The sequence below is a fragment of the Crocodylus siamensis genome, chromosome 7 (genome assembly GCF_052110815.1).
Source record: "Crocodylus siamensis isolate JL-2025a chromosome 7, ASM5211081v1, whole genome shotgun sequence".
In the NCBI taxonomy this organism is placed as follows: domain Eukaryota; kingdom Metazoa; phylum Chordata; order Crocodylia; family Crocodylidae; genus Crocodylus; species Crocodylus siamensis.
In genome coordinates this window covers 72,740,352-72,767,297 of record NC_143401.1, presented here as the reverse complement: position 1 = coordinate 72,767,297, position 26,946 = coordinate 72,740,352, and the positions used below count along the sequence as shown (strand labels likewise).

At 40.9% G+C, this 26,946-nt stretch overlaps 1 protein-coding gene across 7 annotated transcripts in view; it reads right to left on the bottom strand.

The window, feature by feature from the left end:
* Positions 1 to 26,946, bottom strand: part of STK32C (serine/threonine kinase 32C) — a 283,828-nt gene that overhangs the window by 20,621 nt on the left and 236,261 nt on the right. For 5 of the 7 annotated variants that reach the window (XM_090057152.1, XM_090057148.1, XM_090057149.1 and 2 more), the window contains 3 exons: positions 8,554 to 8,705; positions 1,109 to 1,282; positions 389 to 426 (listed from right to left, as the gene is read on the bottom strand). In XM_090057152.1, coding sequence (XP_089913278.1) covers positions 389 to 426; positions 1,109 to 1,282; positions 8,554 to 8,672 — 331 coding nt within the window. In that variant the 5' untranslated portion in view covers positions 8,673 to 8,705. Of the gene's footprint in view, positions 1 to 388; positions 427 to 1,108; positions 1,283 to 8,553; positions 8,706 to 17,618; positions 17,640 to 18,964; positions 19,028 to 26,946 lie in introns of those variants that run through there. The other 2 variants (XM_090057153.1, XM_090057150.1) reach the window with 2 other exon arrangements.

The window sequence follows — 26,946 nt, the reverse complement described above, 5'->3', positions numbered from 1 at the left end:
TGAAGTATCCATACTTCTTCTCTTGACTCCAAGGTTCCAAAGATGAAAAGGCAAGTATGGTATCTCAGTAACCTATCATGGAAACACATACTGAACACTGTTTATTAAAACAGTACAGTGGTAATACATCTGAGTTTGAAGGTATTAATATTAAAATCTTCGAAGAAAAAGTCACATACTTTTATGGTCTTAATTTATAATAAACCTATTTAGGGCTTCATTCTCTACTGTCTTGAATATCTTGTGTGTAAATATAAAGTAATACTAATAAAAATACTACCAAATCAGAGCAGGGGTGTTATATGCATACTTTGTCCATGTATTAAAAGAGCCCACGATATGCACAATATCACACCTATAGAGCTAGACAGATTTTGTTTGTTCTCACCTTGTTCATCAAGGAGAATGTTGTCTGGTTTTACATCTCTGGAAAATAAAAAGGTTATATGTGAGATCAACTCATAGCTCATGGAAGAAGCAACTCAAAGGAAAAACAGAACTATTGCTTGTGACTCAATAATTAGTGTAGAAGAATATAGAACAAAATAACCTAGCCTGAAAGAAAACATTCATAGCATGCACCACCTCTCTTATATTGATTAGATAAATACTTTTTGTTTAATCAAGTGGAAGGGCTGGAACAAAACTTTTAGACCTTGTTTATCCAAACCTTCTCCAAGAATTAATACTTGAAAGATCATTGTGAATAATTCTTGAGAACTCACCCAAATACTTGTCCATATTTACACTGACGTAAATTTAAGTGATGCCGATTGTTAGCAATAGAGCAACTCCAAATTTTACACCCAGTACAAATGAGGGCAAAATCCCTTTTTGTCCAGCAGATGGTATAGCCAGGTTCATTTTAAATAGAAATTGGTCTCTGAATAACAAATGCTTATGATGTTGAGATTCTTGTTACACTATAATCTAACAGGGACAAATTCCCCTTGAACTTAAATGTAGACCCCAGTGAAGCTACACCAGTTTATACCAGGTGAGGATATGGCCCTGCCCTGTCTAATGATCCTGACAATCTCAGTTATCTGTACCGGTTTATTTAAATGCACGGTTTTCAACAGCTGAGAGGTAACAGATTTTGCTGTACCTGTGAATAATATGCTGACTTCGTAGATAATCTAGAGCTAGTGCCATCTCGCAGATATAAAGTTTCACTGTTTCCTCTGTAAACTGAACATTTTGCTGAAGATGATATCGTAAATCACCACCTAGGAGTAAATCTACTACCATAAACATGTCCTCTTCATCCTGAAATGAGTACCTACAGAAAACAAAGATGAGTTAACAACAGTATATCACCCTGCAACTTCCACGGGTGCTACAAAATGAAGGAAAAGTTTTTGGTGTCCCCCCCACAATTATACAGCACCTGTGAAATAATAACAACCACAAACCTTGCATTTGCCCAAGTAATGTTACAAACATATGCCAGCATCAATATTTACATTGTTTTAATTATGCACACATGATTCAAGATACTGTTTCGTTTTTTAACCCAAGATTGGTACATTACGTGTGGGTGAATTCATCTGTTGGATGTCATCCTCGTTTTGTAGCTGTTACGTGTCTTTCCATGCAACATTTCAATGGAGCAACAATCCTAATTAAATTCATACCACTTGTACTGTCCATTACTATATCTAAAGCTTTTATTTGACTTCTATATTTTAAATAACTTTCTTCCTAATATAATCAATACTGCATTGGAATAATGAGCTGCAGGCCAAACATAATTATCTGAAGAAGCTCTGTGCCATTAGTTCTAATGAGCTGATATTGAGTAGGTTACCCAGAGCAATTCTCTCCTTTATTATATAACACAAGGCCAGCATTAATGGTAATTCTTTTTCCTTGACCTGGCTTCTCTCCACCATTCTAGTAACCTCTGGAGACAGTGAAGGATCTATGATAGCCAGAGGAGAACTGCCCAAGTGCAGGAGTGATACAGACCTCATAGACTCAGTATTTTGCTGCACCTCCTCAAAGGTTTGTCCATACAGCTCATGGCTGTGTTGGTTCTTGGGTACAAAACAAGCCATAAACTGGGAAAAGCTGTTATAAGTGTAGCTTTTGAGCCTTCAAAGTTATATCACTAATATTTTCACTGTTAGTCCAACATTGAGAGGGCACCTAGATTTTGTAAAGACTTTCCGATGCCCACCCTTCCTTTGTTATGTCTGTGGGGTGTTGCTTACAGAATGTGTCCTACCCAGTTGGCCAGACTGTCCTTGTGTTATACAATATGCAAATCCATGGGTGCCAATGGAACCATAAATGATGCGTAAGCGTTGACAATGGAGGGATACAACTCGATGCCACTGCCACCCCCACCACTGCTGGACACTGGCTCTGGCTGAGCTGTAGCCCCATGCCTCTCTGTTAATGCAGAAGTTGCACCACTGCTGCCGCCCATGGGCCTTGGCTCCAGCTGGGCTGCAGCCCATCTGCCATCAGTGCAGACATCGGGGGGGAGGTCACATGCCCTCTGTGACTCCCCCACACATCACATATGAATAGAACCTCACACAGCCTACCCCAGGGCAACTTGAGGGCAAATGCCATCAGATGTTACCAATACCTGTTACTATTTTTTTTAAACCTTCCAATGTACATATATCTCCAAGTAAAAACAAGCAAAGGGCTAATGTTAGGACGTGCTCAGTGGGAATGGAGAGTTATTTAAGTGCATTTAGCATATTATGGGAGGAACTAAGCACCACCCAAAGTGAGGCTCCATATTTACTTAGCTGAAAATAACATAAGGTTTCTAGGGTCTAATTTTCTGCTTGACCTTACTCTGATCTCTTGGATCGTATATCCATGCTTTTGCCAGCAGAAATAACTGTGGATGAACCTTTGCATCCACGCTTTTATTTGCAAGTGCTGTTTAGATCATTTTGCGTTTCCACAGCTCACCTCCTTTTGAAATTGTGGGTGCCTAGGTCTGAAAAGCAAGCCTTTAGGTTATGTGTATACTGCACAATGCAGGGCTGGATAAAGATAACCAGAGCAGCACAATTAATTGGCTCTTCTTTAAGGCTAGCATTGTGCAGGATAGACCCTGATCTCTTTTGTGGGTACCATCAAGTAAATTATCTAAAAAGCACCTGAAACTAAGTGCAGAATGGTTAGATTTTAGGAACACAGGGTATAAGGCAGGAAGAGACCTCTTGGAACAGTGAGCCCGGGCTCTTCTTTTTGCAGGAAAACACGTAATCCTGCCTATGGATTTATAAAGATCTGCATTAAAGTTCACCAAGGTTTTTTCTCCCACTACTTTCATTGGAAGGATGTTACAGAATTTCATTCTCCAGGGGTTAGAAACCTTCTTATTTCTGGTCTAAATGTATTCACGGCCAATTTAGGGTATATTCTTCTGCACTTATATAAAACTTCTCTCTCTAATGTTTGTTCCCAGATGTATTTATACTGAGCAACCATATTCCCTCTCAGCCTTCATCACACTACACTAAGCAAGTCAAGCTCTTTCAGCCCCTCTCATATGACAGGCACTTTGTTCCTCTGAACAACCTAGGTAACACACATTCTCTGTTCCAGTTTGAACTGATCTGGCTTGAAGTGAGTGACCAGAACTTTACCCTATATTATCCTGTATTCCAGATGAGGGCTTACCAGTTCCTTGTATGATGACATTAATACTTCCCAATCTGTGATGTAAATACATTTATTGATACAACCTGGAATTGTATTAGTTTTTTCCACAACCACATCACATTGATAGTACCCAGTCATGCTGTGAAACTGTAAAGCAGATATTCAAAATCTAGTCCATGGTTTCATTACTGTACTTATTATGTGTATTGTAAAAATTATTGTTAAGTCAAACCACTCACCCAGTGCTGCACAGTTCCCAATTACCTTTCAGAAATGACTCATCTCATTAAGAAGGATACTTCAGAACTCTTCTCAAGAGCCTCATTTCAACCTCAGACTTTTCCTCAATGTAGGTTTATCTCAATGTTTCACAACTGAAATTTCTCAGAATATTTTGAAAATGAAGTACTGTATTTACTTGAATATAACATGACCCCCATAATTAGATTCCGTATACAGAACATTTACAGGTGTGTAGGTTGTAGCTGTGTTGGTCTAAGGACATAGGCAGACAAGGTTCTTTGAGTGACATTTATGCATTTATTATAATTTTCCAGGTATAAAATCTAATTATTATAGGTTCACTTTCAATTTGTCCCCTTCCCACTGCTACAACAGGGAAAATAAATCTGGAGAGTCAGATGAGCCCCCTTGCCCTCTGACCCCCCAGCTTCTTCCTCCTGCAGCTCTTTCCAGCCCCATCTTACTATCAGACCTTGCTCTCCCTGAGCACATAGAAGTGAGAGGCAAATCTGAAAACACTTATCTTGAAATAAACATATCTGTGGTAATTTGCATACAGGTACCTATAGACTTAGTTCATCCAGAATTAAAGCATTTTACCTTTTTTGAAACTGCTGCAAGTTTTAGCACAGGTACTCCATAAACATACATTTAAGCAGCACTTTGTACCTACTTTATGTATAGTACAAACTATGCATGATATTAGCCTAAAGGCTCCTAATTTACTAGATAGTTCACTGGGCTGGACCCCAGCTCAGCTCTGCTCAGTATGTCTGCATACTTCAGATACACTCCCTCCAAAGGATCCATCTGCTAATTAGCCCTCCCCACTTACGACTGGGACTGGGTGTCCTGGGATCCTCCAAAAATGTGAGGTGCAGGGCACCTTTGTCTGGCTCCACCTCATGGCTTCACACTAATCATATGTGACAGGCTGAGAGGGGGTGAGAGAGGGATTCTGGGTGAAGTGTTTGGGACTTTATTTAGTGATGTTTGCCAGACATTTAAGGCTGGAGAAGAAACGAATTATTGGAAATGGGAATGAAGGCATATCTCAGCTGTCAGAGTAAAGAGAAAGTTAAAAAATAGTCAATGCAGTGGCTCACCATTACTTGAAAAAGAGTCCGTGCTGAAGGAGACTGCATGCAAGGGCCACTACCATATATCTTATTCAAATAGGCTGCACTAGGCTGTCTTTGTGGTAGGTTCTCATCAGCATCTCAGCCTTTTAGTTAAGATCATGCATTTTTGGTACCAAGCTTTGCCCCTCCTGCCTGGTGCCAGTTCCCTCCATGCGGACCAACTGCCTGTGTGTTTTTAAGGACCAGACTCACACAAATAAAAAGGTTCCCATTAGTATGTTTGCCCTATACAGGCTGTGTGTTTTATAGCCATGCTCAGTGTTGGCTGTATTTAATCAACTTCATAGCTGGTTTCCATTACTGAGCACATGCTGCCTTTGGCAGCAATTTAATGATAGACAATGTATTTAAGGAAGTTTCCTTGAACAGGAATATAAGATGAGGGGCTTTTTCCCCATGCTGATTTGGGGGGTAGGGGACACACCTCATTTTGTAGTCAAGTAAATATAGTAAGTGAACATATGTGCCAAATTAACACATAAAAGAACAGAAAAAGGAGCTTTGTTTTTTGCAAAAACAGAACGGTCTTATAAAACCTGTAACAATTTACTCCTGTCAAAAGCTTACCATACTTTGGACGTACCCTAAAGGCATTTTCAATGGTTATATTTGGCTGCAGTTTTTCTTAGAGAAACTGATGAATCATGAATTGCTATTAATCTAAGTATGTCCTAGGAGGAAATGTACACCTTACTAGATTTTCTTTAATGAGCAGAGAGAGGTAGTTAGCCATGTAAGTCTGAAGTCCAACAGAAATCCTGCAGGGTAGATTTGCATCCTATAGACTAACTAAATCAGAGCTATGTATATAGCATAAGCTTTCATAAGCCCAATCTCCTTTAACACGTGCTGTGAAAACACATACATAGACCAGTGTATACAATGGAGAGAGCTTTTGTACTCAAATCATTTTCTCTGTTTTATACATTGCTCTGTGCATGTCCTTCATAGCATCCAATGAAGTGAGAGGTCATGAAAGCTTATGGTATATGATTCTATGATTTAGTTAGTTTTTAAGGTGCAAACCTGACTTCTGCCATCTTCTTAATGACTACAGCACAGCAATTTGAAAATCTGCAGTTCATAGCAATTGTCTTGACTTCTTCAGTCTACTACCTAAGACATTATTCCTTGACTTCATAATTTTGTTTTTTTATTGTTAGAATTTCAGGAAAAAATATTAACATGTCCAAAGTGCTAGCACTGGCTAGTGAAAAAAAATATTTTGATACAAATGTTCCCAGCAATTCTATCAGTGCTGATTCTGCCTGTCCTGCTATTAGCTATATGAATCTTCTCTAAGGGAAACATCTGTTAATCATGCTGAATCCAATATTAACCCATCATTTCTCTATTAACCCATCCATTTCAGCAGTACGGCACTGACATTGCTTTTGTCTCCCTTTCTTTTTGGTGCATTGTAGGGTGTTCTTGTTGTTATTGCTTTGTATGCCTTACAGTTGTAGTGTCTAGGGGTTTGATGTGGGAAATTTTTAAGACTGACTGTCTAGGTCCAGGAAGCCTCTTCCCATTCTACATCCCTACATACTTAATCCTGTTGTGTGTCAGGTCAACAACTATTAAGAGGGACTGATTTTAGGCTAATGTACATATTTAATGACAAAAAGTAAATATCCTGTCAAGGGAAAACAATGTGTATTACTAATGTGCTTCATTTGTTTTTGACATGTCATGTCATTTTTGTCCACCCATTGCTTTCAAAGTGAATGTGGTCTTTATTTTGCCATCACACATACATTTCTGCTGTTATTAAGAGATGCAATTGTGTGAATGTAATTTGGAAAACTGCTGGACTGGAAATATTGGCTACCAGTTTTCATCATACTCCCCAAATTGCAGTTGTAGAAACAGTGGTTTTAGACAAAGATATTTCATCATTTGAAAGAATATACTGTGAGCAACAACAAAATGTGTGAAGCCACCTGGAAAAAATAACTGCAAGGCAGAAGTTAAGCAAACCGATATCAATGTTTAGGCTGTATAAAGATACCACTCTCCTTTTACCTATTCATCCCCTGTCCCAGTATGGTACTCTTGCTCTCACTGCCTTACAAACTCCCAACAGGTCCAGTTCCTTTCTAGCACTCAGCCATGGATGCAATCTTCCCCACTATCTACAAGTAAGAGCTGCGGATTCATCAGTTGGTCCCCGAGATCTTCCAGCAACCTGCTTTACTCCTTTCTAATGCTCTCTTTAAAATGTTTTGATAGCATGGTCTTGTTTTTGTACCCTGCCTGACAATGAATCTTACAAGCACTAATGTCCAAATGTACTCATAAGCCTAATCTCTGAACATGCAAAATTTTAATTCAGCTTCTGGGACTAAAGTGCAAAGACGATAGCCCTACTGATCCCTGAAAAACAGGCTATGGTCTGTCTGAGTGTGGTGGACAGACAAAAGTTTCAGCAGGAGTAGCTTGGAGAGCTTAGATGAAGGAGAGAATCATGTAAAAGGCGGTAGAAAAGCAATATCAACACAGATATGCTTCAAATAAACATCACCACTATCATACTCGTACCATACTCATCCCAAAGGAATTTGTAAACCTTTGCCATTTAATGCATCATTTTCTATAATCTGCAAATAAATTTGAGTTCCATAAAACTTAATAATGCAAATAAGTCAGAGTAATACAAGAATGCACTTTTAATTGCCGAATTGAAAGCATCATAATATTTTATGTTTACAGTGTGGCTTTCAATAATAAATGCTGTACATCTGGCAATTCAAATAGACTGCTATCATGTTTCAGAAGGAGAATGTGAGCTGAACGTAGTTTTAAATTTGGAATTTGTCACTACTACGAGCAGTTCTAACTTGATGGTGTGGCCATAGGTAAAGATTATGAAAATACCAGTTTGCTGAACAAGTGGTAATGATTTCACTTTTTTTTTTTTTTTTTTGCTGTGATGTCCCTAGAACACACAAATAGTTTTAGCCCATAAATCTTTTGAAATGCAGCTTTGTCTGGATGCTTTTCTTAAAACGTATGTACTTTGTCACTTGAGCAAACCTAGTTTATCACATATAATTCACCAGAGAGTGTCAGAGTCATCAGTGTCCTCATGTAAGTGTAACTATCTGTTTAATTAAATCTTACCACTTGAGGTGTTTAACTTCAAGCTTATTTTCTAAACTGCACCCTAACATGCTTTACCTTAGATTATTATTACCTTAGATTATTTTAAATTTAACTTGAAAAGTGGTCGCTAAGCAATGACCTGATTATGGAAGATTTGAAAGAAAACTTACTAATTTAAAAAAAATCTCAATCTTGTAAGATACAACATGAAATGCATTTTAAAATGAACTTAACAATCAAACCTCTTAAGACAGATTTCCTGAATTTTCTCCTAAGACATCAATCACTGAGGGGATAGAGCTATCTCGCTGGATTTCCTTACATGTCCTCTTGGGAAAAGCACGACAACCGACAGCTGAGTGTCACAGCAAAATGCACATGAATACATACAGTCATCAAAAAAGTGTACATCAGAGAAGATATTTACCAGAGATTCACCAAGAATACGTGTTCAATTTCCTGCAGGATCTCTAGTTCCCTAAACACATTTCGAACTTCATCTCTTTCAATGCATTGCTGTTTGTTCATGTACTTCATGGCATACATCTTCTCAGTGTCTCTCTTCTGCACAATACAAACCTAGAATCATAAAAAAATATTGTTAGATATTTTACTTGCTCTTTTATCTCACTGAAACTTCTTGGACTCACGAGTGTGCAGAATTCAAAGGAAGTAAAGACACCTTGTCATATAAGACATTGTTAATTCAAGTATTCCTTAGACATAGGCCTGTGGGAAGTTCTGGATCTAAATGCCTTGTGAACTTTGGAAGGGGCTTAAATTCTGCACTGGACCCAGAATTCTTTAAACCATTCATCTTGATAATAGGGCAAGCCACCATCACACATCCAAACCTCCCTGACCTCTGGGACATTCAAAATTTTACACATTCACATTCTGTTATTATGTAAGGTAACTAGGCACTCTCCACGCAGCCATGTGGCTGGTGCCCTGCAGGTGATGTACTTCTGGGATAGGCATGTACTTTTTCCTCAGTAGAAACATTTAGTAAGAATACTGCCCTGTTATCCAAAGGTTGCAATTATGAATGGAGCCAATTTTGTTTTAAGCACCCATGGTAAATGCCCTCCCTTCACTAGTGTCTCTTTTTAGTTTAGAAGTTCTTTCACTTCCCAGGGCTGAACAGCTTAGCATTTCCAGAAAGCCGACAAAGATTCAAATGATTAATTAAAAATCAAGGTACATTGCAAATAAAGTAGAGCTGATGATAAGATGGAAAAAAATAATATGGAGAGCAGACATCCTCCTGTTCAGCAAGAGTTAAATGAGTACATTGATTAAATTGATACATTCTGATGCCCAGTAAAGTAAAAGCCTTGAACTTTTGGAGCTTGTTTTTCCTTTTGGCCAGGAAAGTCGAGGATTTCAGAAGCCAGTCTCAGCTGGCCAGTAAAAATTAAAATGAGAGTCCTGGGCATGAGTTGTGAAATAGGAAGCCCTAGCAGACAGAAACATTGCCCTAATAGGTTATCCTGATTAGTGAAATGGCCATTGAAAAGGGAGTTGTTAACACCTGTGAAGTAAAGTAAAATGGGTCCTAAATGGGCCATTGACTCCTTAGTTCCCGCTGGTGTCCTACCCCAACCTCTGCCTGCAGCAAGGGGGCAGGGAGGAGGGGAGGGAGGTGCGTAGTTTCCTGGATTTCACATTGTCCCATATGGTCACCCTGGCTGCTTGCAGATGTTAAAAAAAAAACCCAAAACATGCTTTACTGGAAAAAGCAGCTGGAACCCAGCTCTGTAGCATCTATAAAGATTGGGTGCTTCACTGGGGCTGTTTGGTGCTTTTAGCTAAATCAATCAGCTATTAGATAAAAGCACAAAAACAAGCTTCACTAAAGTGATCTTTACAGATGTTGGGTGAGCCAGACTGAAGTAATGCACAACCTCTTCTGGGCATGGGTGGGGCTCGGAGCAGGAATGTGCCGAGTTTAAAGTGCCATTTTGGGAGGAGAGGAGGGGATTTACATCTGCAAGCTCACCCTAAGATTAAACCCTTTGACTGAAGATGTTAGCATATCAGACAGCTTTTGTCTATATTGCCTTTGAGTTTAAACAGATGGGCTTCATCTTATTCCTAAATTTCTTTCTTAATATTAACTGTATTCTGCATCCCACATGAACTGTGGACAGTGTGGTTTCAACCTGTCACAGAATTTATAAGAGACAAATTATTTTTTTAATTGGGCAACTTTATAGTTGGGAGAGACATTAAATAAGCTTTCAAGCACAAAATGGCCTTCCTCAGCACTTGGTGCCTGGAAGTCAGTCTAACATTTCTCTGAACTATGCAGTTGGTTAAAAAAAAAAAGATATCAAATAAATATTGCTGCTTGCACTTTCCCTTCACCACCATGGCTACAAGGATACTTACACCACTACTACAGCATGTATAGGTAGCATTCTGTTTCTTATGTTCTAGAAGAGCATTCAACATATTTCTCATGTTTCTTAATGGCAAAACGATTAGGTTCCTATTATCAGAAGAAAAGATTTAAAAGTGCATTGCCATTATATTGTTGATGTACTAAAAACAAGTCTCCTTTAATTCTATAAAAGTAGTGTTGGTGTCAGGCTCTGCCCTAGGCACCAGAATTTAGCTACCAGACAAATTCAACATAATTAAACAGTTTGCACTCTTTTTAAAAAAATGTACACACTTCAATGTACATTCAAGCTCTCACACCTCAAAGGTGAAAAAAAGTAGGTTCAAGTGGTTTACGTTATGATTTTTAATGCACTTGGATAACAGTTGTGAGGCGCAGGCTACTTTCAGAATGGAAATATATTTTCGTGAAAAGTATTCTTGTGTTTTTATGTTTTTTCTCCCTTTGTCTAACACTGATACTTCCTCTTGTGTAGAATGCATTCAGTTACTTAATATTATTTGGAACATGTGCTGACCTCCAAAGTCCATTCCAGTCCATAGTTTCTTTCCAATGAATTTTATTACTCGTAGTCATTGTTTGAAATAGTGTATATTCTTGCAAACAGCATAAATAAAATGCACACCTTGTTTTTCAAAGTCAGACTAAGAAAAAGGTTTTTCCTTGAACACAGTAGTATGTTTTTTTTCCTGCCCAGGGAAAACATAAGTAGCTGCAGTAAGAGGGAGAAAAAAAAATTGTGCTGCTCTGTTACCCCCACTCCAACCCGCAAGATGCTGCAGGTACTGCTGGTTGAGTCACATTGCCCAGTACCTTCCTCTTCTCAAGCTGGGCTGGGTGGCAGTCAGCAGTACCTGCCAGATCAGTTGAGGATCCACCTAGCTGACTTAGCAGGAGCTTCTGCCCTGAAACCCAGGGCTCAGCTGTAATTTAGATATACAGCAAAGCCAAATCCTGGCTGCTGGGGCAGAGGTTCCTAGGGAATAATTAGCATCTTCTGCAGCATGGACCTGTTCTAGGGGAAAGGGAAAGTAATGCTGCCCAGAGGCAGTGAAGTGAGCACTCAGGAGTCACCAGCAAGGGAGCCCCACATGCTTACAATAGTGCCTCTAAAAACAGGCACCCTTATTCCAGCAACTGATTTTGGAAAAAAAAGATGTGCATTTATGCAAGAAAATATGGTACTTATAGCATCTAAGAACCCTATTCATGGACCCAGGACCCCATAGTTATGGACCTAAGTCATGGCAAGAAAACAGGTTTTTTGTGGCCTGCTTGTGGCATAGAGAGCCAATTTAACAGGCATTTCCTGACGGCACCCTTGCCACTGTTTGGTTGTCCTTCAGCTTCCCAGGTTGTCTTGAGCTACCTTTCCAGCTGCCCACAATCTTTGTCTCAGAGTGTACATAACCGGAGGGCTCTCTATGAGGCTCTTCTTCAGCATCCCTTCCCTCCCTCACTAGATCCATTAAACTGCAGTGGCGGTGTCCATACATTAGTTCAAAGGGTGTGTATCCCAAAGACAAGCCTTACCATGAAGAGTCATGGTGGTACTAAAAGGTCCCATCTCCAAGGAGCCTGTGGGCACAGCAGCGCAGCATGTTTTTTAATGTACCATTAGAGCATTCAACCAAACCATTAATCTAAAGATGATAAACTGGGATCTTTAAAATTTGACACACAATCCTTAAGACATGAGATGTAAAATTGGACCCCTGATCAATAACTCTCTCCTGGGAAATCCCCACCTTTGCAATCCATTTCATAAGTTCCTTTGCTACCTTTGATTCTGTGACCGTTCTCAGAGGTACAGCTTCAGAATACTGGGTAGCGTAGTCTATCGTCACCAGCAGGATACCTGGCTGAGCTTTTCAAGAAAGGGCCTCCTACATCCAGGGCAATGCATGAGAAGGGGTCAGCGATGATAGGAATCACCTGTAATGAGGCCTTAGGAGGTTTTCTGAGGCTTACCCTTTGACACATGGCACACACCTTACAAAACTGGTCAGTCTCCTCATACATATGAGGCCAAAAACACCAGTGAAAGAGATGGACCTGTCTTCACCTTACCCAAATGTCCCTGCAAAAGATTCTTATGTGCCAACTGCACCAGGGGTACCCTAAATGGCCGGTGCACCATTATCTGGCTATCTCTTTGCCTTCCCCTCCACCCTGTTTGATCCTATACTAGACTCCCTTTCTAATCTCACACCAAGGTAGCTGATTGCAGAGATCAGAGTGGATTGCCTAGTGGTCCTAATATGCCAAATACATCTCAACTATGGCTGGGAAGGCTTCTCCCTCTCTTTGGGTTTCTCTAAATTGGGTGCTGCTGGCCAAGCCCTCTAAGTGCAGGATGCTTTCTGCCTCCCTTTCTTTTTCTTCCCTAAGCAGCCTTACACTGCCCGCAGGTTGGGTTCAAATTGTATCTAGGATGTTGTATATTTCTGGCCAGCCCCTTCCCAGGACCATCAGGTAGGGCAAGTCTGGAGTGAGCCCTACTGGCATTTCTTTGCATTTTCACCCAGACCCTCTTTCAGGTATATGTCAAGGTCCTCCCATGCATGCAGATCATCCTTACTGCTATGCTGTTAAGGGACTGACCCCAAGGCACTACATCTGTCCACACCAAGGTCTGGGCATGTCTGGTGTCCACAACAGCTGTGAACATTTGCCCTGCCATCTTCACCATGACTGTACGTTTTTCCTCAGTATCTTCAACTTGTCATTTTTCCAAGGCTACTGTCCATCATTTCCACTTGTGAGCTCTCTCATGTGGTGGTTTTATTCCCCTTCAGCTCCATCCTGAACTCACGGGGCCAGGAATATGTCTGTTGGACATTGGAGCAGTTTTGGGTGATGTGTCCCATCCTCCCACAGATGAGGCCTGGGGTTGGAGATCTCTGCAGTTCTTTCATCTCCTGCTGCCCTCTTTACTATAAATCTCGGAGGCTGTTGGTCCCTCCTGCCCTGAGGCCTTTATCTTATGGTAACTCCCTTTGCGCACTACCGAAATCTTCCACCAGTAGTAAAGCCTCTGCTGACATGTTCGGGAGGTAGCACTTAACCTATTTCTGGGTTTTTTATCTCTAGGTCAGACAAGAACTGGTCCAAAGGAATCTGGTCACATACCTCCTCTTTGGAGGTAACTGCAGGCTTTAACTATTTCTCCATGACATTGGCCAGGTTCTGTAATAGGACTCTTGGGGATTTGTCCTCCTTCTTCATCCAGGATATCTGCCGATACCTCTAGGGTGTGATGTCAGACCACTTTACAATTTCATCTTTAACTTTATCGTAATTCTGCGTGTTGATCCTGGACATCAAACAGTATGATGCCTGGGATTGGCCAATGAGGAAAACTCCTAAGTGTCCAGCCCATCTGGTCCTATCCAGTTTGGAAGTTACCACGGCCCACTCAAATGTCTTAAGAAACACCTCCAAGTCATCATCCCACATCATCTTAGGAGTCTTCAACTCCTCCCCTTTCAGCCCACCCTAACCACATCCAGAATGACACTGGATCTTGTGTTGGCTGAAGATACTGCTGGCTGTTATTGTTTAATGAATAAGGTTTATGAGTTAGGCTCCTTCATCTGGGATTTCTGAGTCCATCCTTAAATCAGTTCCTTACAGGCTCCAAGGTCCCTCAATTAATAAGCACATTCAGAGTCTGTGATACATCAAGTCATTTCCTGTTCCTGGGCTAATTAATCTCAATCAGCCTATTAAGGGTCCATTAGACAATCAAATCGAAATCAGTTCATTCCAGATTCCTGGGTCACTCCAACTAAATCAGCCCACACAGGATCCATCAATTAATCAAAAAAAAAAGTATGAAATCAATTCCTTCCCAGTTCCTGGGTCAATCAAATTACCTCAGTCCTTTACATGTTCATGGGTCAATTAACTGAAATTAATTCCTCCTTGATTCATGGATCAGTCAGCTCAAAGTCAATTTTACTAGGATTCCTATCCTGCCTCAGCTCCTCAGGGTCAGGATTAATGCTTTCCTTCTTGCTGCCTTGCTGGCACATTGAGGGGAGCACAACCCCTACCAAATGAGAGGAAAAAGAAAAAAGGAAGAGAGCAAAAAGTCAGAGGCATTGCCCTTGACTCTCAGACCCACACATGTTGGTTGCTGTCCTGCTTTCCCTTGCTTCTGCCAGCTTCTGATTCCTGTATCCACTGCTTCAGTCTCTCCCTGGTGGTCCTTGAGTGGCTCCTTCGTATGGCGCATCCTGAGTTCTTTCAGTGGTCCTCAGACCACCTTGGCCAGTGACAGTGGGCTGGCTTGCTTCCCTTGAGGTTGTATGTAGGACACTCTCAGCGGAGAGGACCTCTGGCATCCCTCTGCTCTGCTGGCTGCAGTTCTCTCCAGGCTGCCCCTCTCAGGGGCCACAAATACTTTTCTTGTGCTCCCTCCATGAATCTGAAGGAAGAACACTCTACAAAAATGTGGCGGCACACTCACCACTCCAGCTAGGTTTCTCTCAGCACCTAAGGTGAGTGCTTCTTGTTCAAATTTCTCGGGGCTTTTGTCCTGCCCCTCTCTCTTTCCCTTACAGGTGCCTTCACACAGTCTACATCACTACCATTTTTTTTGCCCTGATCCTAGCTGCTGATTGGCAACGGGTTCCCTCTCTGTTTACCTTACTCTGATTTGTTTTTTTTGGTTGAACCCAATGCAAGTTTTCCCCATGATAATGGAAAACGCTGTTTTTTATGGTTTCTATGAAATCCGGGAAACTGTGATTTAGGTAGGTCCCTATTCATAGTGTAGGTCTCAGATCAAGCTGTGTAACAGCAGTTGATTGCAACAATGTGTGCATCTACAATTCCAGTGTTGGATTCAGTGGAAGCTTTTTCAAAAGAAATAAAAATTCTGGAAGTACAAAAAGGTAATTTTTATATTAGAACACTGATCTTGATGGGAAGTACAGAAACACCCAAATATTCATAAACAGCAATATAAATTTAAAGAAGACTTAAGCTATAAGAGACTGATCTTATCTTAAATTATTGTATATAACCTGCCCCACATGCAGCGCCCCATTGACTTCAGTGGGAGTATTATACACCACAGGCTTCTGAGACAGTGGTTTTAAAGTAAGGAGCTTCATGCATGCAACAGCCTTCACACATTAGACAAGTCCAGGACCTAGAAATTCCATCAGTGTAAAATGTTAAATTAGCCAGTTAAATCTATTATTGCCTGACCAAGAGTCATGACTTCTTGGCCTAGATATGTTTTTCTAACAACAGATATGATGGCAGCAATTTCTTGTATCAAGAGATTAATTTGTTACATTTCCCCCAGTGCTTCTGAACAATGCAAAACCAGTGGGCTTGACTGTGTTTCCTAGCTAATTTTTCCTTTCAAATATTTCCCTATGATTCTTCTGCATATAATGAAACTTTAATTATCAAGGTAACTATTTTTAAATGAGCTAATGAAAATTCTACATCTGGTATAATTATGTCTGTCCTCCTTTAATTATCAGACATACTTCTGATTACAATGCAGTGCACATATTTTCCAAAAAAAAAAGGAAGTTCATTCATACAGCTCCTTATCTGGAACAAGAGACTGAGACTGACCTCAAGGTGATTTCACATGACTCACTAGAAAGAGAACACTCATATGACATCTGAAGCAAACAAATGGAATGAACTTCATACATTGGGGGAAAAAGCAGAGATGTAGATTAAGACATTACATTATTTTACACTTTCAAAATACCATGTGCCAAGTGCTAATGGCACATAATACAAAATCATCAAGGACATATTTCAGCAGGAAGGTGACAACATAATATTTGGTTATCATTAGCTCAGTAAAAACATTACAATTAGAGACATAAATCTGAAATTATAGGTATTAGCTTTTGATTGTCAATATGTTTCCCATTGAATAAGGATATTATGCATTTAAATATCTACACATACTTAGTTTTGTAAAGTTTAACTTTCAGAGGGCTTGTCTTCAATGAAGCATTTCTCTGAACCATAACTCCAGTTTTGCCCCTAACTCAACTCCTATGCAAGCATAAAATCTATTGGGCTAAGTACAGACAGGCAAAAGGCCAGAGTCTGAATTGATTCAGTCTTTGCAGGTTAATCTAAACTGTGTGGACTGAACCAAGAAGCAAGTGAACAGACATTCACTTTTGAGTCTGGAATTGCAGCCACATGCCTGTAGTGGCCCAAGCCAGAAGCTGTGGGGACACTAGAGCATGCCTCCCCGCTCAGCTGGGAGGGGTGAGGGAGGTTGCAGGGGAGGTGCAAAGCATCCTGGGATGCTGGGGGACTGTGAGTTAACTTGAATCTGAAAGGGATCAAGAACTGATTTAGCCTAAATCAGTTAAGTCTGATACTATATCCATCCAGGTTTATCTTAATATAGTTTCGGCCATTTTGGAAACTGTTTATGTGCATAGAATTTCTGTTGTGTTACAGATCAGATTTGAAATAGTTTCTGATCAGTCGTACCAGTTTATGTGTAATTTCTACCCCTAGCCTCGCATACAATTCCTGTCCCCTTTGTACTACCTGACTAGCACAAAAAGCTTGATCTCAACTGAGAATCTGACCCTTTCAATTTTGATAACACACCCCTTCAGGAGGAAAGAGTTTGTTTTTTAAGTGTACTGTGGCCACATCTACATGAGACACTGACTGCACAGTCATTACTGCACAATCATTTAGCATTTGTATAACAAACTAAATATTTGCGCAGTAACTGGAGTTACTGAGCAGTAGTCACTTCTCGGTGATGCTGACTGAAAAATTCCTTGTTACTACTGGACAGCAGCATCACATCAGCTTCATGCTACACAATGCTACTGTGCAGTTGTAATGAGCTACCATGCAGTCAGTGTCTCGTGTAGACACAACCTGTATGTGGTTGTCCCAAACCACTCTCCAGCATATTCAAACACTTGCTTTTGAATATTCTTGTTCTTCCCTACTTCCCAAGATGAATATCTGGGATTTTTCAGGCTGTTTCTCTCTTTATAACCAGGGTCCATTCCTACACCCTAACCTGAACCAACTCAATAACTTGCAATTGAATAAGAGCTTACCTTTTGGAAGAATGAGGACTGTTGATTTAAAGACTCCAAGCAATGAAACATTTTCCACATGTTTTAGTAATGTATTCTGGTAATGAATTTCCCTTCCTGGTAAAAAATAAGGCTTATATTCCGTTTGAACTAATAAATACAGGAATCGGTCTCTCACCCCAGGACTTGGTGAACTGTACCATCCCCTACACAATAACTTTGAAGATTTTTTAAAAAAAACAAAACAAAATAAAACAAACTCCAACCAGCTCAGAACTGCCAGAGAATATCTTTAAATAATTTAATCCTGATAGGAAAACAAAAATAAAAACAAAACCCCATAAAACCAACTGCCTGGTGTGAATTTTATAACTTACAATAATAAATTATTTTAAGTACAAGAAAACACACAATATTGTCTATAACAATCTGAGACTGTAATCTTATTGCCAGACCTTTAATAAATGTTACAAGAAAATAATTTCAGTCTGACCCCTTATAATTTTTTTGCCCGTACGGGGAAAAAAAGTGCTTATAACCCTCCAACCAGAGGAATGATCATTGTGCTATAACATGGGCAAGGTTGTGTTGTATTATGTAGTCCAACTGCGTACTAGCCATAAAAATTATACATGCACCCACCAAAAATTTGTTTGATTTCAGTTTGTCTCATTAGGATAGAAGAGCATGGTTTTCTAAGATTGCCCTTTTAAGGAGGAGGAGATTTATTCCAACCATCATAGAGAAGCCTAAATTATTGTTTTGGATTCGCAACTTCTTAATGCACATTTTTGTTACATTAATTTTCTTTGTTTTTTGTTTGTATGAGGAAATCTAGCACCATAGTGTAATAAATGAGTAAATGATGAAAGCTGCTCATACCCTGTAATCATAATAAATAAGTTTTATGAAATGTAATTGCACCAACTAAATACAAAATCATCTCAGTTTCAGGCTATCTAGAAATCTTTGTTCTCGGGCTTTTTGAAAATGTTAATGTGAGTGAATGGGAATATTCTTCATTTAGCCAGCTCTTAAGGGCATGGGGGTGATATTTGAATTCTGTCAACTACATGTATTGGGGTAATCTTTGCTTCTCACTCCACCTGAACAACTGCTAACCTCTGAGCTAGGTAAAGACATTCAAAAATCCTAAAGCAGAATCTAAGTTTTGTGGTTTTCTGTAAATGGTGTAGTTTAGATGGTAGCGACTAGACGCACATTTGCCCTTTGGTTAGGGTGGGGGAGGAAATCCTAGCTCAGGTTCTGCCATTTTTAAACCAGTCTATGTGTGCTGAACTTCTGTTCTGTTAGGGGTATAAAACAGTTTCCAGTCACTTATACCAGTAAAAATGTAATGTCTGTACCTGGCCTTGGAGTCTTTCTAATGAAGTCTTTCAATTTACTGTGAGGGGAGTAGGATTGGGTGCCTGAAGAAAAAAAGAGGACATTTTTCCAGCACTTTAGTTACTGTTTTCATAATTTTAATTCCTATGGTTATTAAGAGGGGGCTTTGATGCTGCTGTAATTTATGTCACGGGCTAATTCAATCCCCAGCTACTGTATCACCGGTGGGGACAAGACTGTCCTTGTTGTCCCCACATCGATACAGTAAGAATCCACCTTTAAGATTTCCCTGAGACCACAGATACATAATACACATCAACTACTGAACCCCCACATCACTTATTTTTTTCTATTTTTCAATTCACAGGTTGTATCTCTGGAAGGAGAATAATACAGCATTTACTTGGGAACCAGTTGAAGCATAACATTACGTATCTTAAAATTAATTTCAGATTTATTATTCCAGTGTATCTAGATGAGGCTATTTTGTCTTCATTTATCCAAAATGCATTCCCTTTTTGCAGAAAGGAAACTTTTCAGTGGTTAAATATGGTCATTAGAAAAATTGTGTGCAATGCTGCCAGATTCACAGAGGCAGGGATCAGCTGGTAGTATTTTGCTCAAGACATGGCATATAAAAGATATAATAGAGTCCCAGAAACCCTGAATATTCAGCTGTTGCCAAATGGTTTGTATATATCTGCCTTCACTTTTATTCCATTAAAGGGATAAAGAGTTTAGAAATTACATTTACCATTCAGGAGAGAAGATACACATTCTCATCTTCCATTTATAGCTCATTCAAAAGGACCCTGGACAATGACAATGCCTTGTTTTCCCATCTACAGCTGACTGCCCATTTTCATATGAAACCAGAACTCTCCATTCTGCTACATACGTTAGTTTACCCACGTAAAGGAGAAAGACAGGAATCAATAACCCTTGTAATGTTAAAAAGGGAGTTCATTCTCTTCTTAGCAAATAGTTATCTTTCTTCCTGGATAGTTATTTTTAACTCTTTCTTCTAGAAGAAAGGGCATATTGTGGGTAGGACCCACAAATAAAACAGAAGTGTCTCTCTTTATGCCACTTCTCCTACAGTTTGTCAAAACATCTTTGGAGTTGTTTATGAATCCCTTCTGACTACAACTGGGGTCCGGAAAAGATTTGCTATTAAATGTACAATAAGGGCTTTTTTAATACATAAGAAAAAGGAAACCAGAAAGAGAATTGGTGGAAGCACTGGGTGACCAAAGCAAAAAAGGTGCACTCAAGAATGAAAGGGCTATAGCAGAGAAGCTAAATTAATTCCTTGCATCATTTTTATTGTAAGAGATATTGGTTATTTCACACACCAGAGCATTCCTTCCTAGTATGCTAGTCTGAAGTTGGAATGCACTGAAATGATAACACAAGAAGTTTTAGAAGAGACTGATACATTAAATACTAGTAAGTCATCAGGACTGGGTGGCATTCACCCAAGAATTCTGAAGGAAGTCAAAGATAAAGTTGCAGAACTGTTGGCAATACAATAGTATGTGACCTGTTGTTACAAAGGGCCTCTCTGCCAGAGGACTGGAGAGCAGACAGCATAACACACTTTTAAAAAGGGCTCTTGAGGTGATTCTAGGAACTACAGATCAGTGAGTCTTAGTCCCATCCCTGGAAAATTGGTAGAGTCTATAAAAAAAAGGATAAAATCAGTAGTCACAAGGACAAATATGTCACTGGGAAAGAGTCAGCCTGGTTTTACATAAAGGGAAATCCTGCTTCACCAATCTACTGGAGTTCTTTGAGGAAGTTAACAAGTACATGCACAGGAGGGAATCTAGTTGACATAATATATTTGGATTTGGAGCTCCCTCATCAAAGACTTGAAAAAGAAAAACCCTAAGTTGCCATAAGATTGAAGGGAAGGTTTTTTTCATGGATTGAGAGCTAGTTAAAAAAAGAAAGCAAAGGGTAGGGCTAAATGGCCACTATTCAGGATTGAGAGGGTCAGCACTGGAGTCCTGCAAGGATCTGTGCTTGGCCTGGTTTGTTCAACATTTTCATCAATGACCTGGGAATGATGTGGGGGGTGCACAGTGAAATCTCCAAGTTTGCAGACAATACTAAATTATTGTGCTTAGTCAAATCCTAAGCTGATAGAGAGAACGTGCAAAAAGATCTCACCAAGCTAAGTGAGTAAGCAAAAACATAAGAGGTGTACTTCAAGTGAACAAGTCCAAAGTCATGCACGTGGGGAAAAATAACCTCAATTATGCATAAACAATACTGGGTTCTGAATTAGCTGTATGCCTCAGAAAATAAGTCCTTGAGTCATTGTAGATAGTTCTCTAAAAATGTGAGCTTTAATGTACAGGAACAACCAAAAAAGTGAATAAGATCTTGGGCATCATTAAGAAGGAAATTGAAACCCAAACAGAAAACACAACTGGGTTACTGTACAAATCCATGATGCACCTATATCTTGAATGCTGTGTGTAGTTCTGGTCTCTGCATTTCAGATGTGGCCCATGGAGCCTAACAATCTGACCCACAGGGCTCCCCACGGGTCAGGAATTTGGCAGGGGGGAGCAGTGCCAGTTCATATTGCCACCCCTCCCTGCTACTAGAATCCCAAGCCTATGCGGTGTGTCAGAGCTGGGCCACACCCCACCCCCTGCATGGCCAGATAGGCGCTGGGCTAAACCCCCTTCCCTCTGATTGGCCAGTGTGGGGAGGGAGCAGAGGGGCGGGGCCAGCCCTGCTCCACTGCAGCAGACAGGACAGCTCAGCCCAGGGCTGCAGAGCATGCTGGGATGCTGGGGGACTCTGGTTTAATTTAAACAAGGAAGGGTTCTGGGAGAGAAGTTCTGTAAACCTGTTTGACCTCAATCAGTTAAGTCTGATACTACATTCAACCAGGTTTATCTCAAACCAGTTTCAGCCATTTTGAAACCAGTTTACGTGGACTGAACTTATTTTGTGTTATAGGTTTAAACCAGTTTTTGCTTATTTAAACCAGTTTGTGGGTTACTTCTGTCCCTAGTCCTTATGTTCTTGCAAATGTTCTTATCTCAGCTGAGGATTTCTTCAAAGAAATAAGGATCATACAGAAGAAAAATAAGATTTAGTGAGAATGCTATTGTTATATGTAATCCTGATTGTCTGGAGAAGGTATGATTTTAAGAGAAGAGAATTCATTTAGTTTGAAATACATTTTATACTATTTGAGTATTTACTGAAGGTGTTACATTATGTAAAACATCTTCCAGATGATTAGCGCACTTAAAAAAAAGACTAAGCTTCTTAGCACTATATATGATTTTTTTAACTGCACTATTTGCTCCTTCATTTGCAGGTCAGGATTTAAAAGAAACTCCATTTCAGTACATTCAGCATGAACCTATTAAGAAGATTGACAGACCATTGTTCTGAGCACTGGACTGTGAAATAAGTACACCAAAATTCAACATAGGCTGCGGTAAATTATGTGAACTCTTTATTAAGTTTTCCCATCTGCAAAATGAGGATAACACTTACACCAGAACGTTTGCAAAGTGCTTCCATCCTGTATTCTAAATGTCTCAAACACTTATGTGAGTTACCCCACTGACATCACGTGAGTAAAAGGACCATCTTCTATAATAAAGTAGTCTCAAAACACTGTGCATTACATCACCTTTATCACAAGAAATCAAAGATTTATGTTTAACTTGTTTGATTTTGATTTTGGGCCTGAAAGATTTAAGTAATTAATCTAGTTTCTTTCCCTATGCCAGGAAAGAGACTGCATCACTTTTCTTTGCTACCTCTGATGCATCACATAACACAACACAGCTAATTTCACTGATTTTGCCCTTGAAGCTCTCATGGCAGTTTTTCACTGTCAGAAGTTTTCATTTTCTGTTGTGTAGAAGGTAAATCCACCCCATTAAAAGTTTTGGTGACAATCAACAATGAAAAGATGTCCAAATGTCAAGTAAGCCGACGCCATGACTGATGCGTAGCTGGAATAACAATCTGGGAGTATGTTAACATGCAGATGAAGCTGTCTGACTGGCAGAGAGTTCTGTTGTGAAGACTGAAAAATTTGAGATGATAATGTCAGGAAAAATGCAAAGGTCCAGACTGTATGCGTGTGGCCCTAAGAGGAGAGCACTCAAGGAGCCTCCCATACCATGTATCCCTGCACAACTGCAAGCTGTACCACAGCTACACAGGATGGGCACTGCACTAAGCCAGCAACAGCTGCAGCATAGCCTTACCTTAAGACTGGGAAGAGTAGGGCCCCATACTCTGTGCTGGCCAAAAGAGATGGTAGGGAATGAAGAGAAACATAACAGCATCTAATTAGTGGGGTATTGACAGCATTCTGCCTTCACGTCCAGGAGCTCCATTTCCTGCTGTGGCAGGGAAGCTCTACATTGACCTCAAGTATGGACCAGTGCCAGAGAGATCTAGGAAGTCAAGCAAAAAGACTGCCATCCAGCAATGGGAGCACTGCAGTGTACATTCCCTTAGCTCCCTTAGTGTTATTCTAATGTCTGGAAATCAAAAGGGAGGAACAAAGCGGGTGGGTTTAATTTTCCTTTTCTGCAGACAAAAGCAAAGCCTTTAAAAGCTGAGCAGCTGGCCTGGCTCTAAGACTATTGTTCACAAAATGAGCTCACTTTTTCTGATAGCTGCTGATTGATGCAAGGCCATCATGCAGACTTTCAAGCACCAGCTTATAACAATGTTTGCTTTACAAACATGAAACAGAAGCCGTAATACTGGGAGTGGGATAAGTCTGAAAGAGCTGCATTTCACGTCTCACTGTTGTATACAAACCCAGCCCTGGAAGCTATCTGTGGGTTTCTAGTTCTGTCCAGTGAGCCAGCAGGACTCACAGGCCTAAGGAGGACCCAAATGTCACTTGTGCTCGAAACCAGCCCAGAGTAAGAGTTTGGTGTAGAGGCCTAATGGTATCCCAGAGTTCTGTGTGGGTGGAAAGACTTTGCCACTATACAGGGGATGGAGGAGCAATAGCAGAATGTCAAATAATGACCTTGTCATTCCTAGTGTAACTTCTGCCCAAGATTATGCTGCTCCCTGCACAATGGTGAAACATAGGATAGCACCAGATGCTGCACTGCTGACAGCAACTATTTTTGTGCCCATATCACACCCCACAAAAGGCAATGCCTTGAGCTGCTGCCACTGGTTGCCTCCCTCAGTTATGCTACTGACTGAGCTACCGAAACAGAAAAAAGTATGATTTCCAGTTCCCATTACAATTGTGACATGAGTTGGAATATGAAAGAAATGTTGGTGTCCAGGTGCAGATTCAGTTTTCCTTCATAGAATCATAGAAAGTTAGCGTCAGGGTTGGAAGGGACCGCAGGAGGTCATCTAGTCCAACCCCCTGCTCAAAGCAGGACCAATTAGATCATCCCAGCCAAAGCTTTGTCTAGCCAGGTCTTAAAAACCTCCAAGGATGGAGTTTCTACCACATCTCTAGGTAACCTGTTCCTAGTGTTTTATTACCCTCCTAGTAAGAAAATTCTTTCAATATCTAACCTAAACATCCCTTGCTGCAACCTGAGACCGCTGCTCCTTGTTCTGTCATGTGTCACTATTGAGAACAGTCTAGCTCCTCTTTTGAACCTCCCTTCAAGTAGTTGAAGGCTGCTATTAAATTCCCCCTCAGTCTTCTCTTCTCTAAACTAAGTAAGTCCAGTTCCTTCAATCTTTCCTTGTAAGTCATGTCCCCCAGCCTCCTCACCATTTTTGTTGCCCTCCATTGAATCTCTCCAATTTGTCTACATCCTTTCTGTATTGGGGGGCCCAAAACTGAACACAGTACTCCAGATGTGGCCTCACCAGTGCTGAATAGAGGGGAATAATAACTTCCCTTCCTCTATTAGCAACACACCTACAATGCAGCCCAGTATGCCATTAACCTTCTTTGCAGCAAGGGTCACACTGCTGGCTCGTATTCAGCTTATTGTCCACTGTAACCCCCAGGTCCTTTTCTGCACAGCTGTTGCCCAGCCAGTCAGCCCCCAGCCTGTACTGGTGCATGGGATTGTTCTGACCTAAGTGCAACTTTGTACTTGTCCTTCTTGAACCTCATAAAATTCCTTTTGGCCCAATTCTCCAATTTGTCTAAGTCACTCTGAATCCTAGCCCTACCCTCCAGCGTATGTGTACCACTCCCTCCAGGTTGAGGTTATCGGCAAACTTGCTGAGGGTGTACTCTATGCCATCTTCCAGGTTGTTGATGAAGACATTGAACAAAACCGGCCACAGGACCAACCCCTAGAGCAATCTCCTTGATACCAGCTGACAACTAAACCTCGAGCCATTGATTACTACTCTCTGAGCCCGATACTCCAGCCTGTTTTCTATCCACTTTACAGTCCATCCATCCAACACATACTTCCTTAGTTTGCCTGCAAGACTATTGTGGGAGACTGTATCAAAAGCCTTGCTAAAATCAAGGTACACCACATCCACCAGTCTCCCCACAAAGCTAATCATCTCATCATAGAAGACAATCAGGTTGGTCAAGCATGACTTGCCCTTGGTGAATCCATGCTGACTCTTCCTAATTACCTTCTCCTCGAAGTCCTTGGAAATGGATTCCTTGAGGATTTGCTCCATGATTTTTCCAGGGACTGAGGTTTGTAGTTCCCTGGATCCTCTTTTTTCCCTTTCTTAAATATGGGCATTATATTTTCCTTTTTTCCAGTCACCCAGGACCTCTGCTGATTGCCTTGAGTTTTCAAAGATGATAGCCAATGGCTCTGCAATCACACCAGCCAATTCCCTCAGCAACCTCGGGTGCAGCCCATCCAGCCCCATGGACTTTTACATATCCAGGTTTTCTAAGTAGTCCCTAACCTGTTCTTTCACCTTGAGGACTGCTCACCTCCTCCCCAAACTGTGCAGTAGTCTGGGAGCTGACCTTGCCTGTGAAGACCGAGGCAAAAAAGACATTCAGCACTTCAGCCTTTTCTGCATCCTCTGTCACAAGGTTGCCTCCCTTTCCCTGTTGCTCCTCTTGCTACCCCCTTACTTGTAAAAACCTTTCTTACTACCCTTCATATCCCTTGCTAGCTGCAACTCCAATTGCGCTTTGGCCTTCCTGATTTCATTCCTGCATACCCAAGCAATGCTAGTATATTCTTACCTAGTTATTTGTCCAACTTTACACTACTTATAAGTTTCCTTTTTGTGATTTAGTTTTCTGAAGAGTTCCCTACTAAGCCAAGCTGGTCTTCTGCCATACTTGCTAGTCTTCCTGCACATTGGGATAGTTTGTTCCTGCACTCTCAGCAAGGCTCCTTTGAAGTACAGCCAGCTCTCCTGGACTCTTCTCCCCCTCAAACTGGCTTCCCAGGGAATTCTGCCCATGAGTTCCCTGAGTGAGTTTAAGTCTGCTTTTCTGAAGTCCAGGGTCTTACTCTGCTGCTCTCCATCCTTCCATTCCAAAGGATCCTGAACTCAATCATCTCATGGTCACTGCTGCCCAAGTTTCCATCTACTACTAACTACATTCCCCACCAATTCTTTCCTTTTTGTGAGCAGCAGGTCAGGAAGAACATGACCCCTAGTTGGCTGCTCCAGCACTTACACCAGGAAGTTGTCCCTAGTACTTTCTAAAAACTTCCTGGATTGCCTGTGCACTGCTGCATTGCCCTCCCAGCAGACGGCAGGGTGATTGAAGTCTCCCAGGAGAACCAGGGCTGGTGATTGGGAAACATCTCCTAGCTGTTCGAAGAAAGCCACATCCACCACTTCCTCCTGGTCTGGTGGTCTGTATCAGACCCCCACCAGGACATCACCCTTGTTGCTTTCCTCTCTGACCCTGACTCAGAGACTCTCAATAGACCTATCTCCAACTTCCAACTCCAGCCCTGGAACATGCTCCTCCCTCTCTGCTGCTAGGTTTGCATATCTGTTCTCCAGATGAATGACTGCAGGTAGAGGTGAAGATCTCTGCTTGCTGCCAGAAGTCACAAGCCTCCAG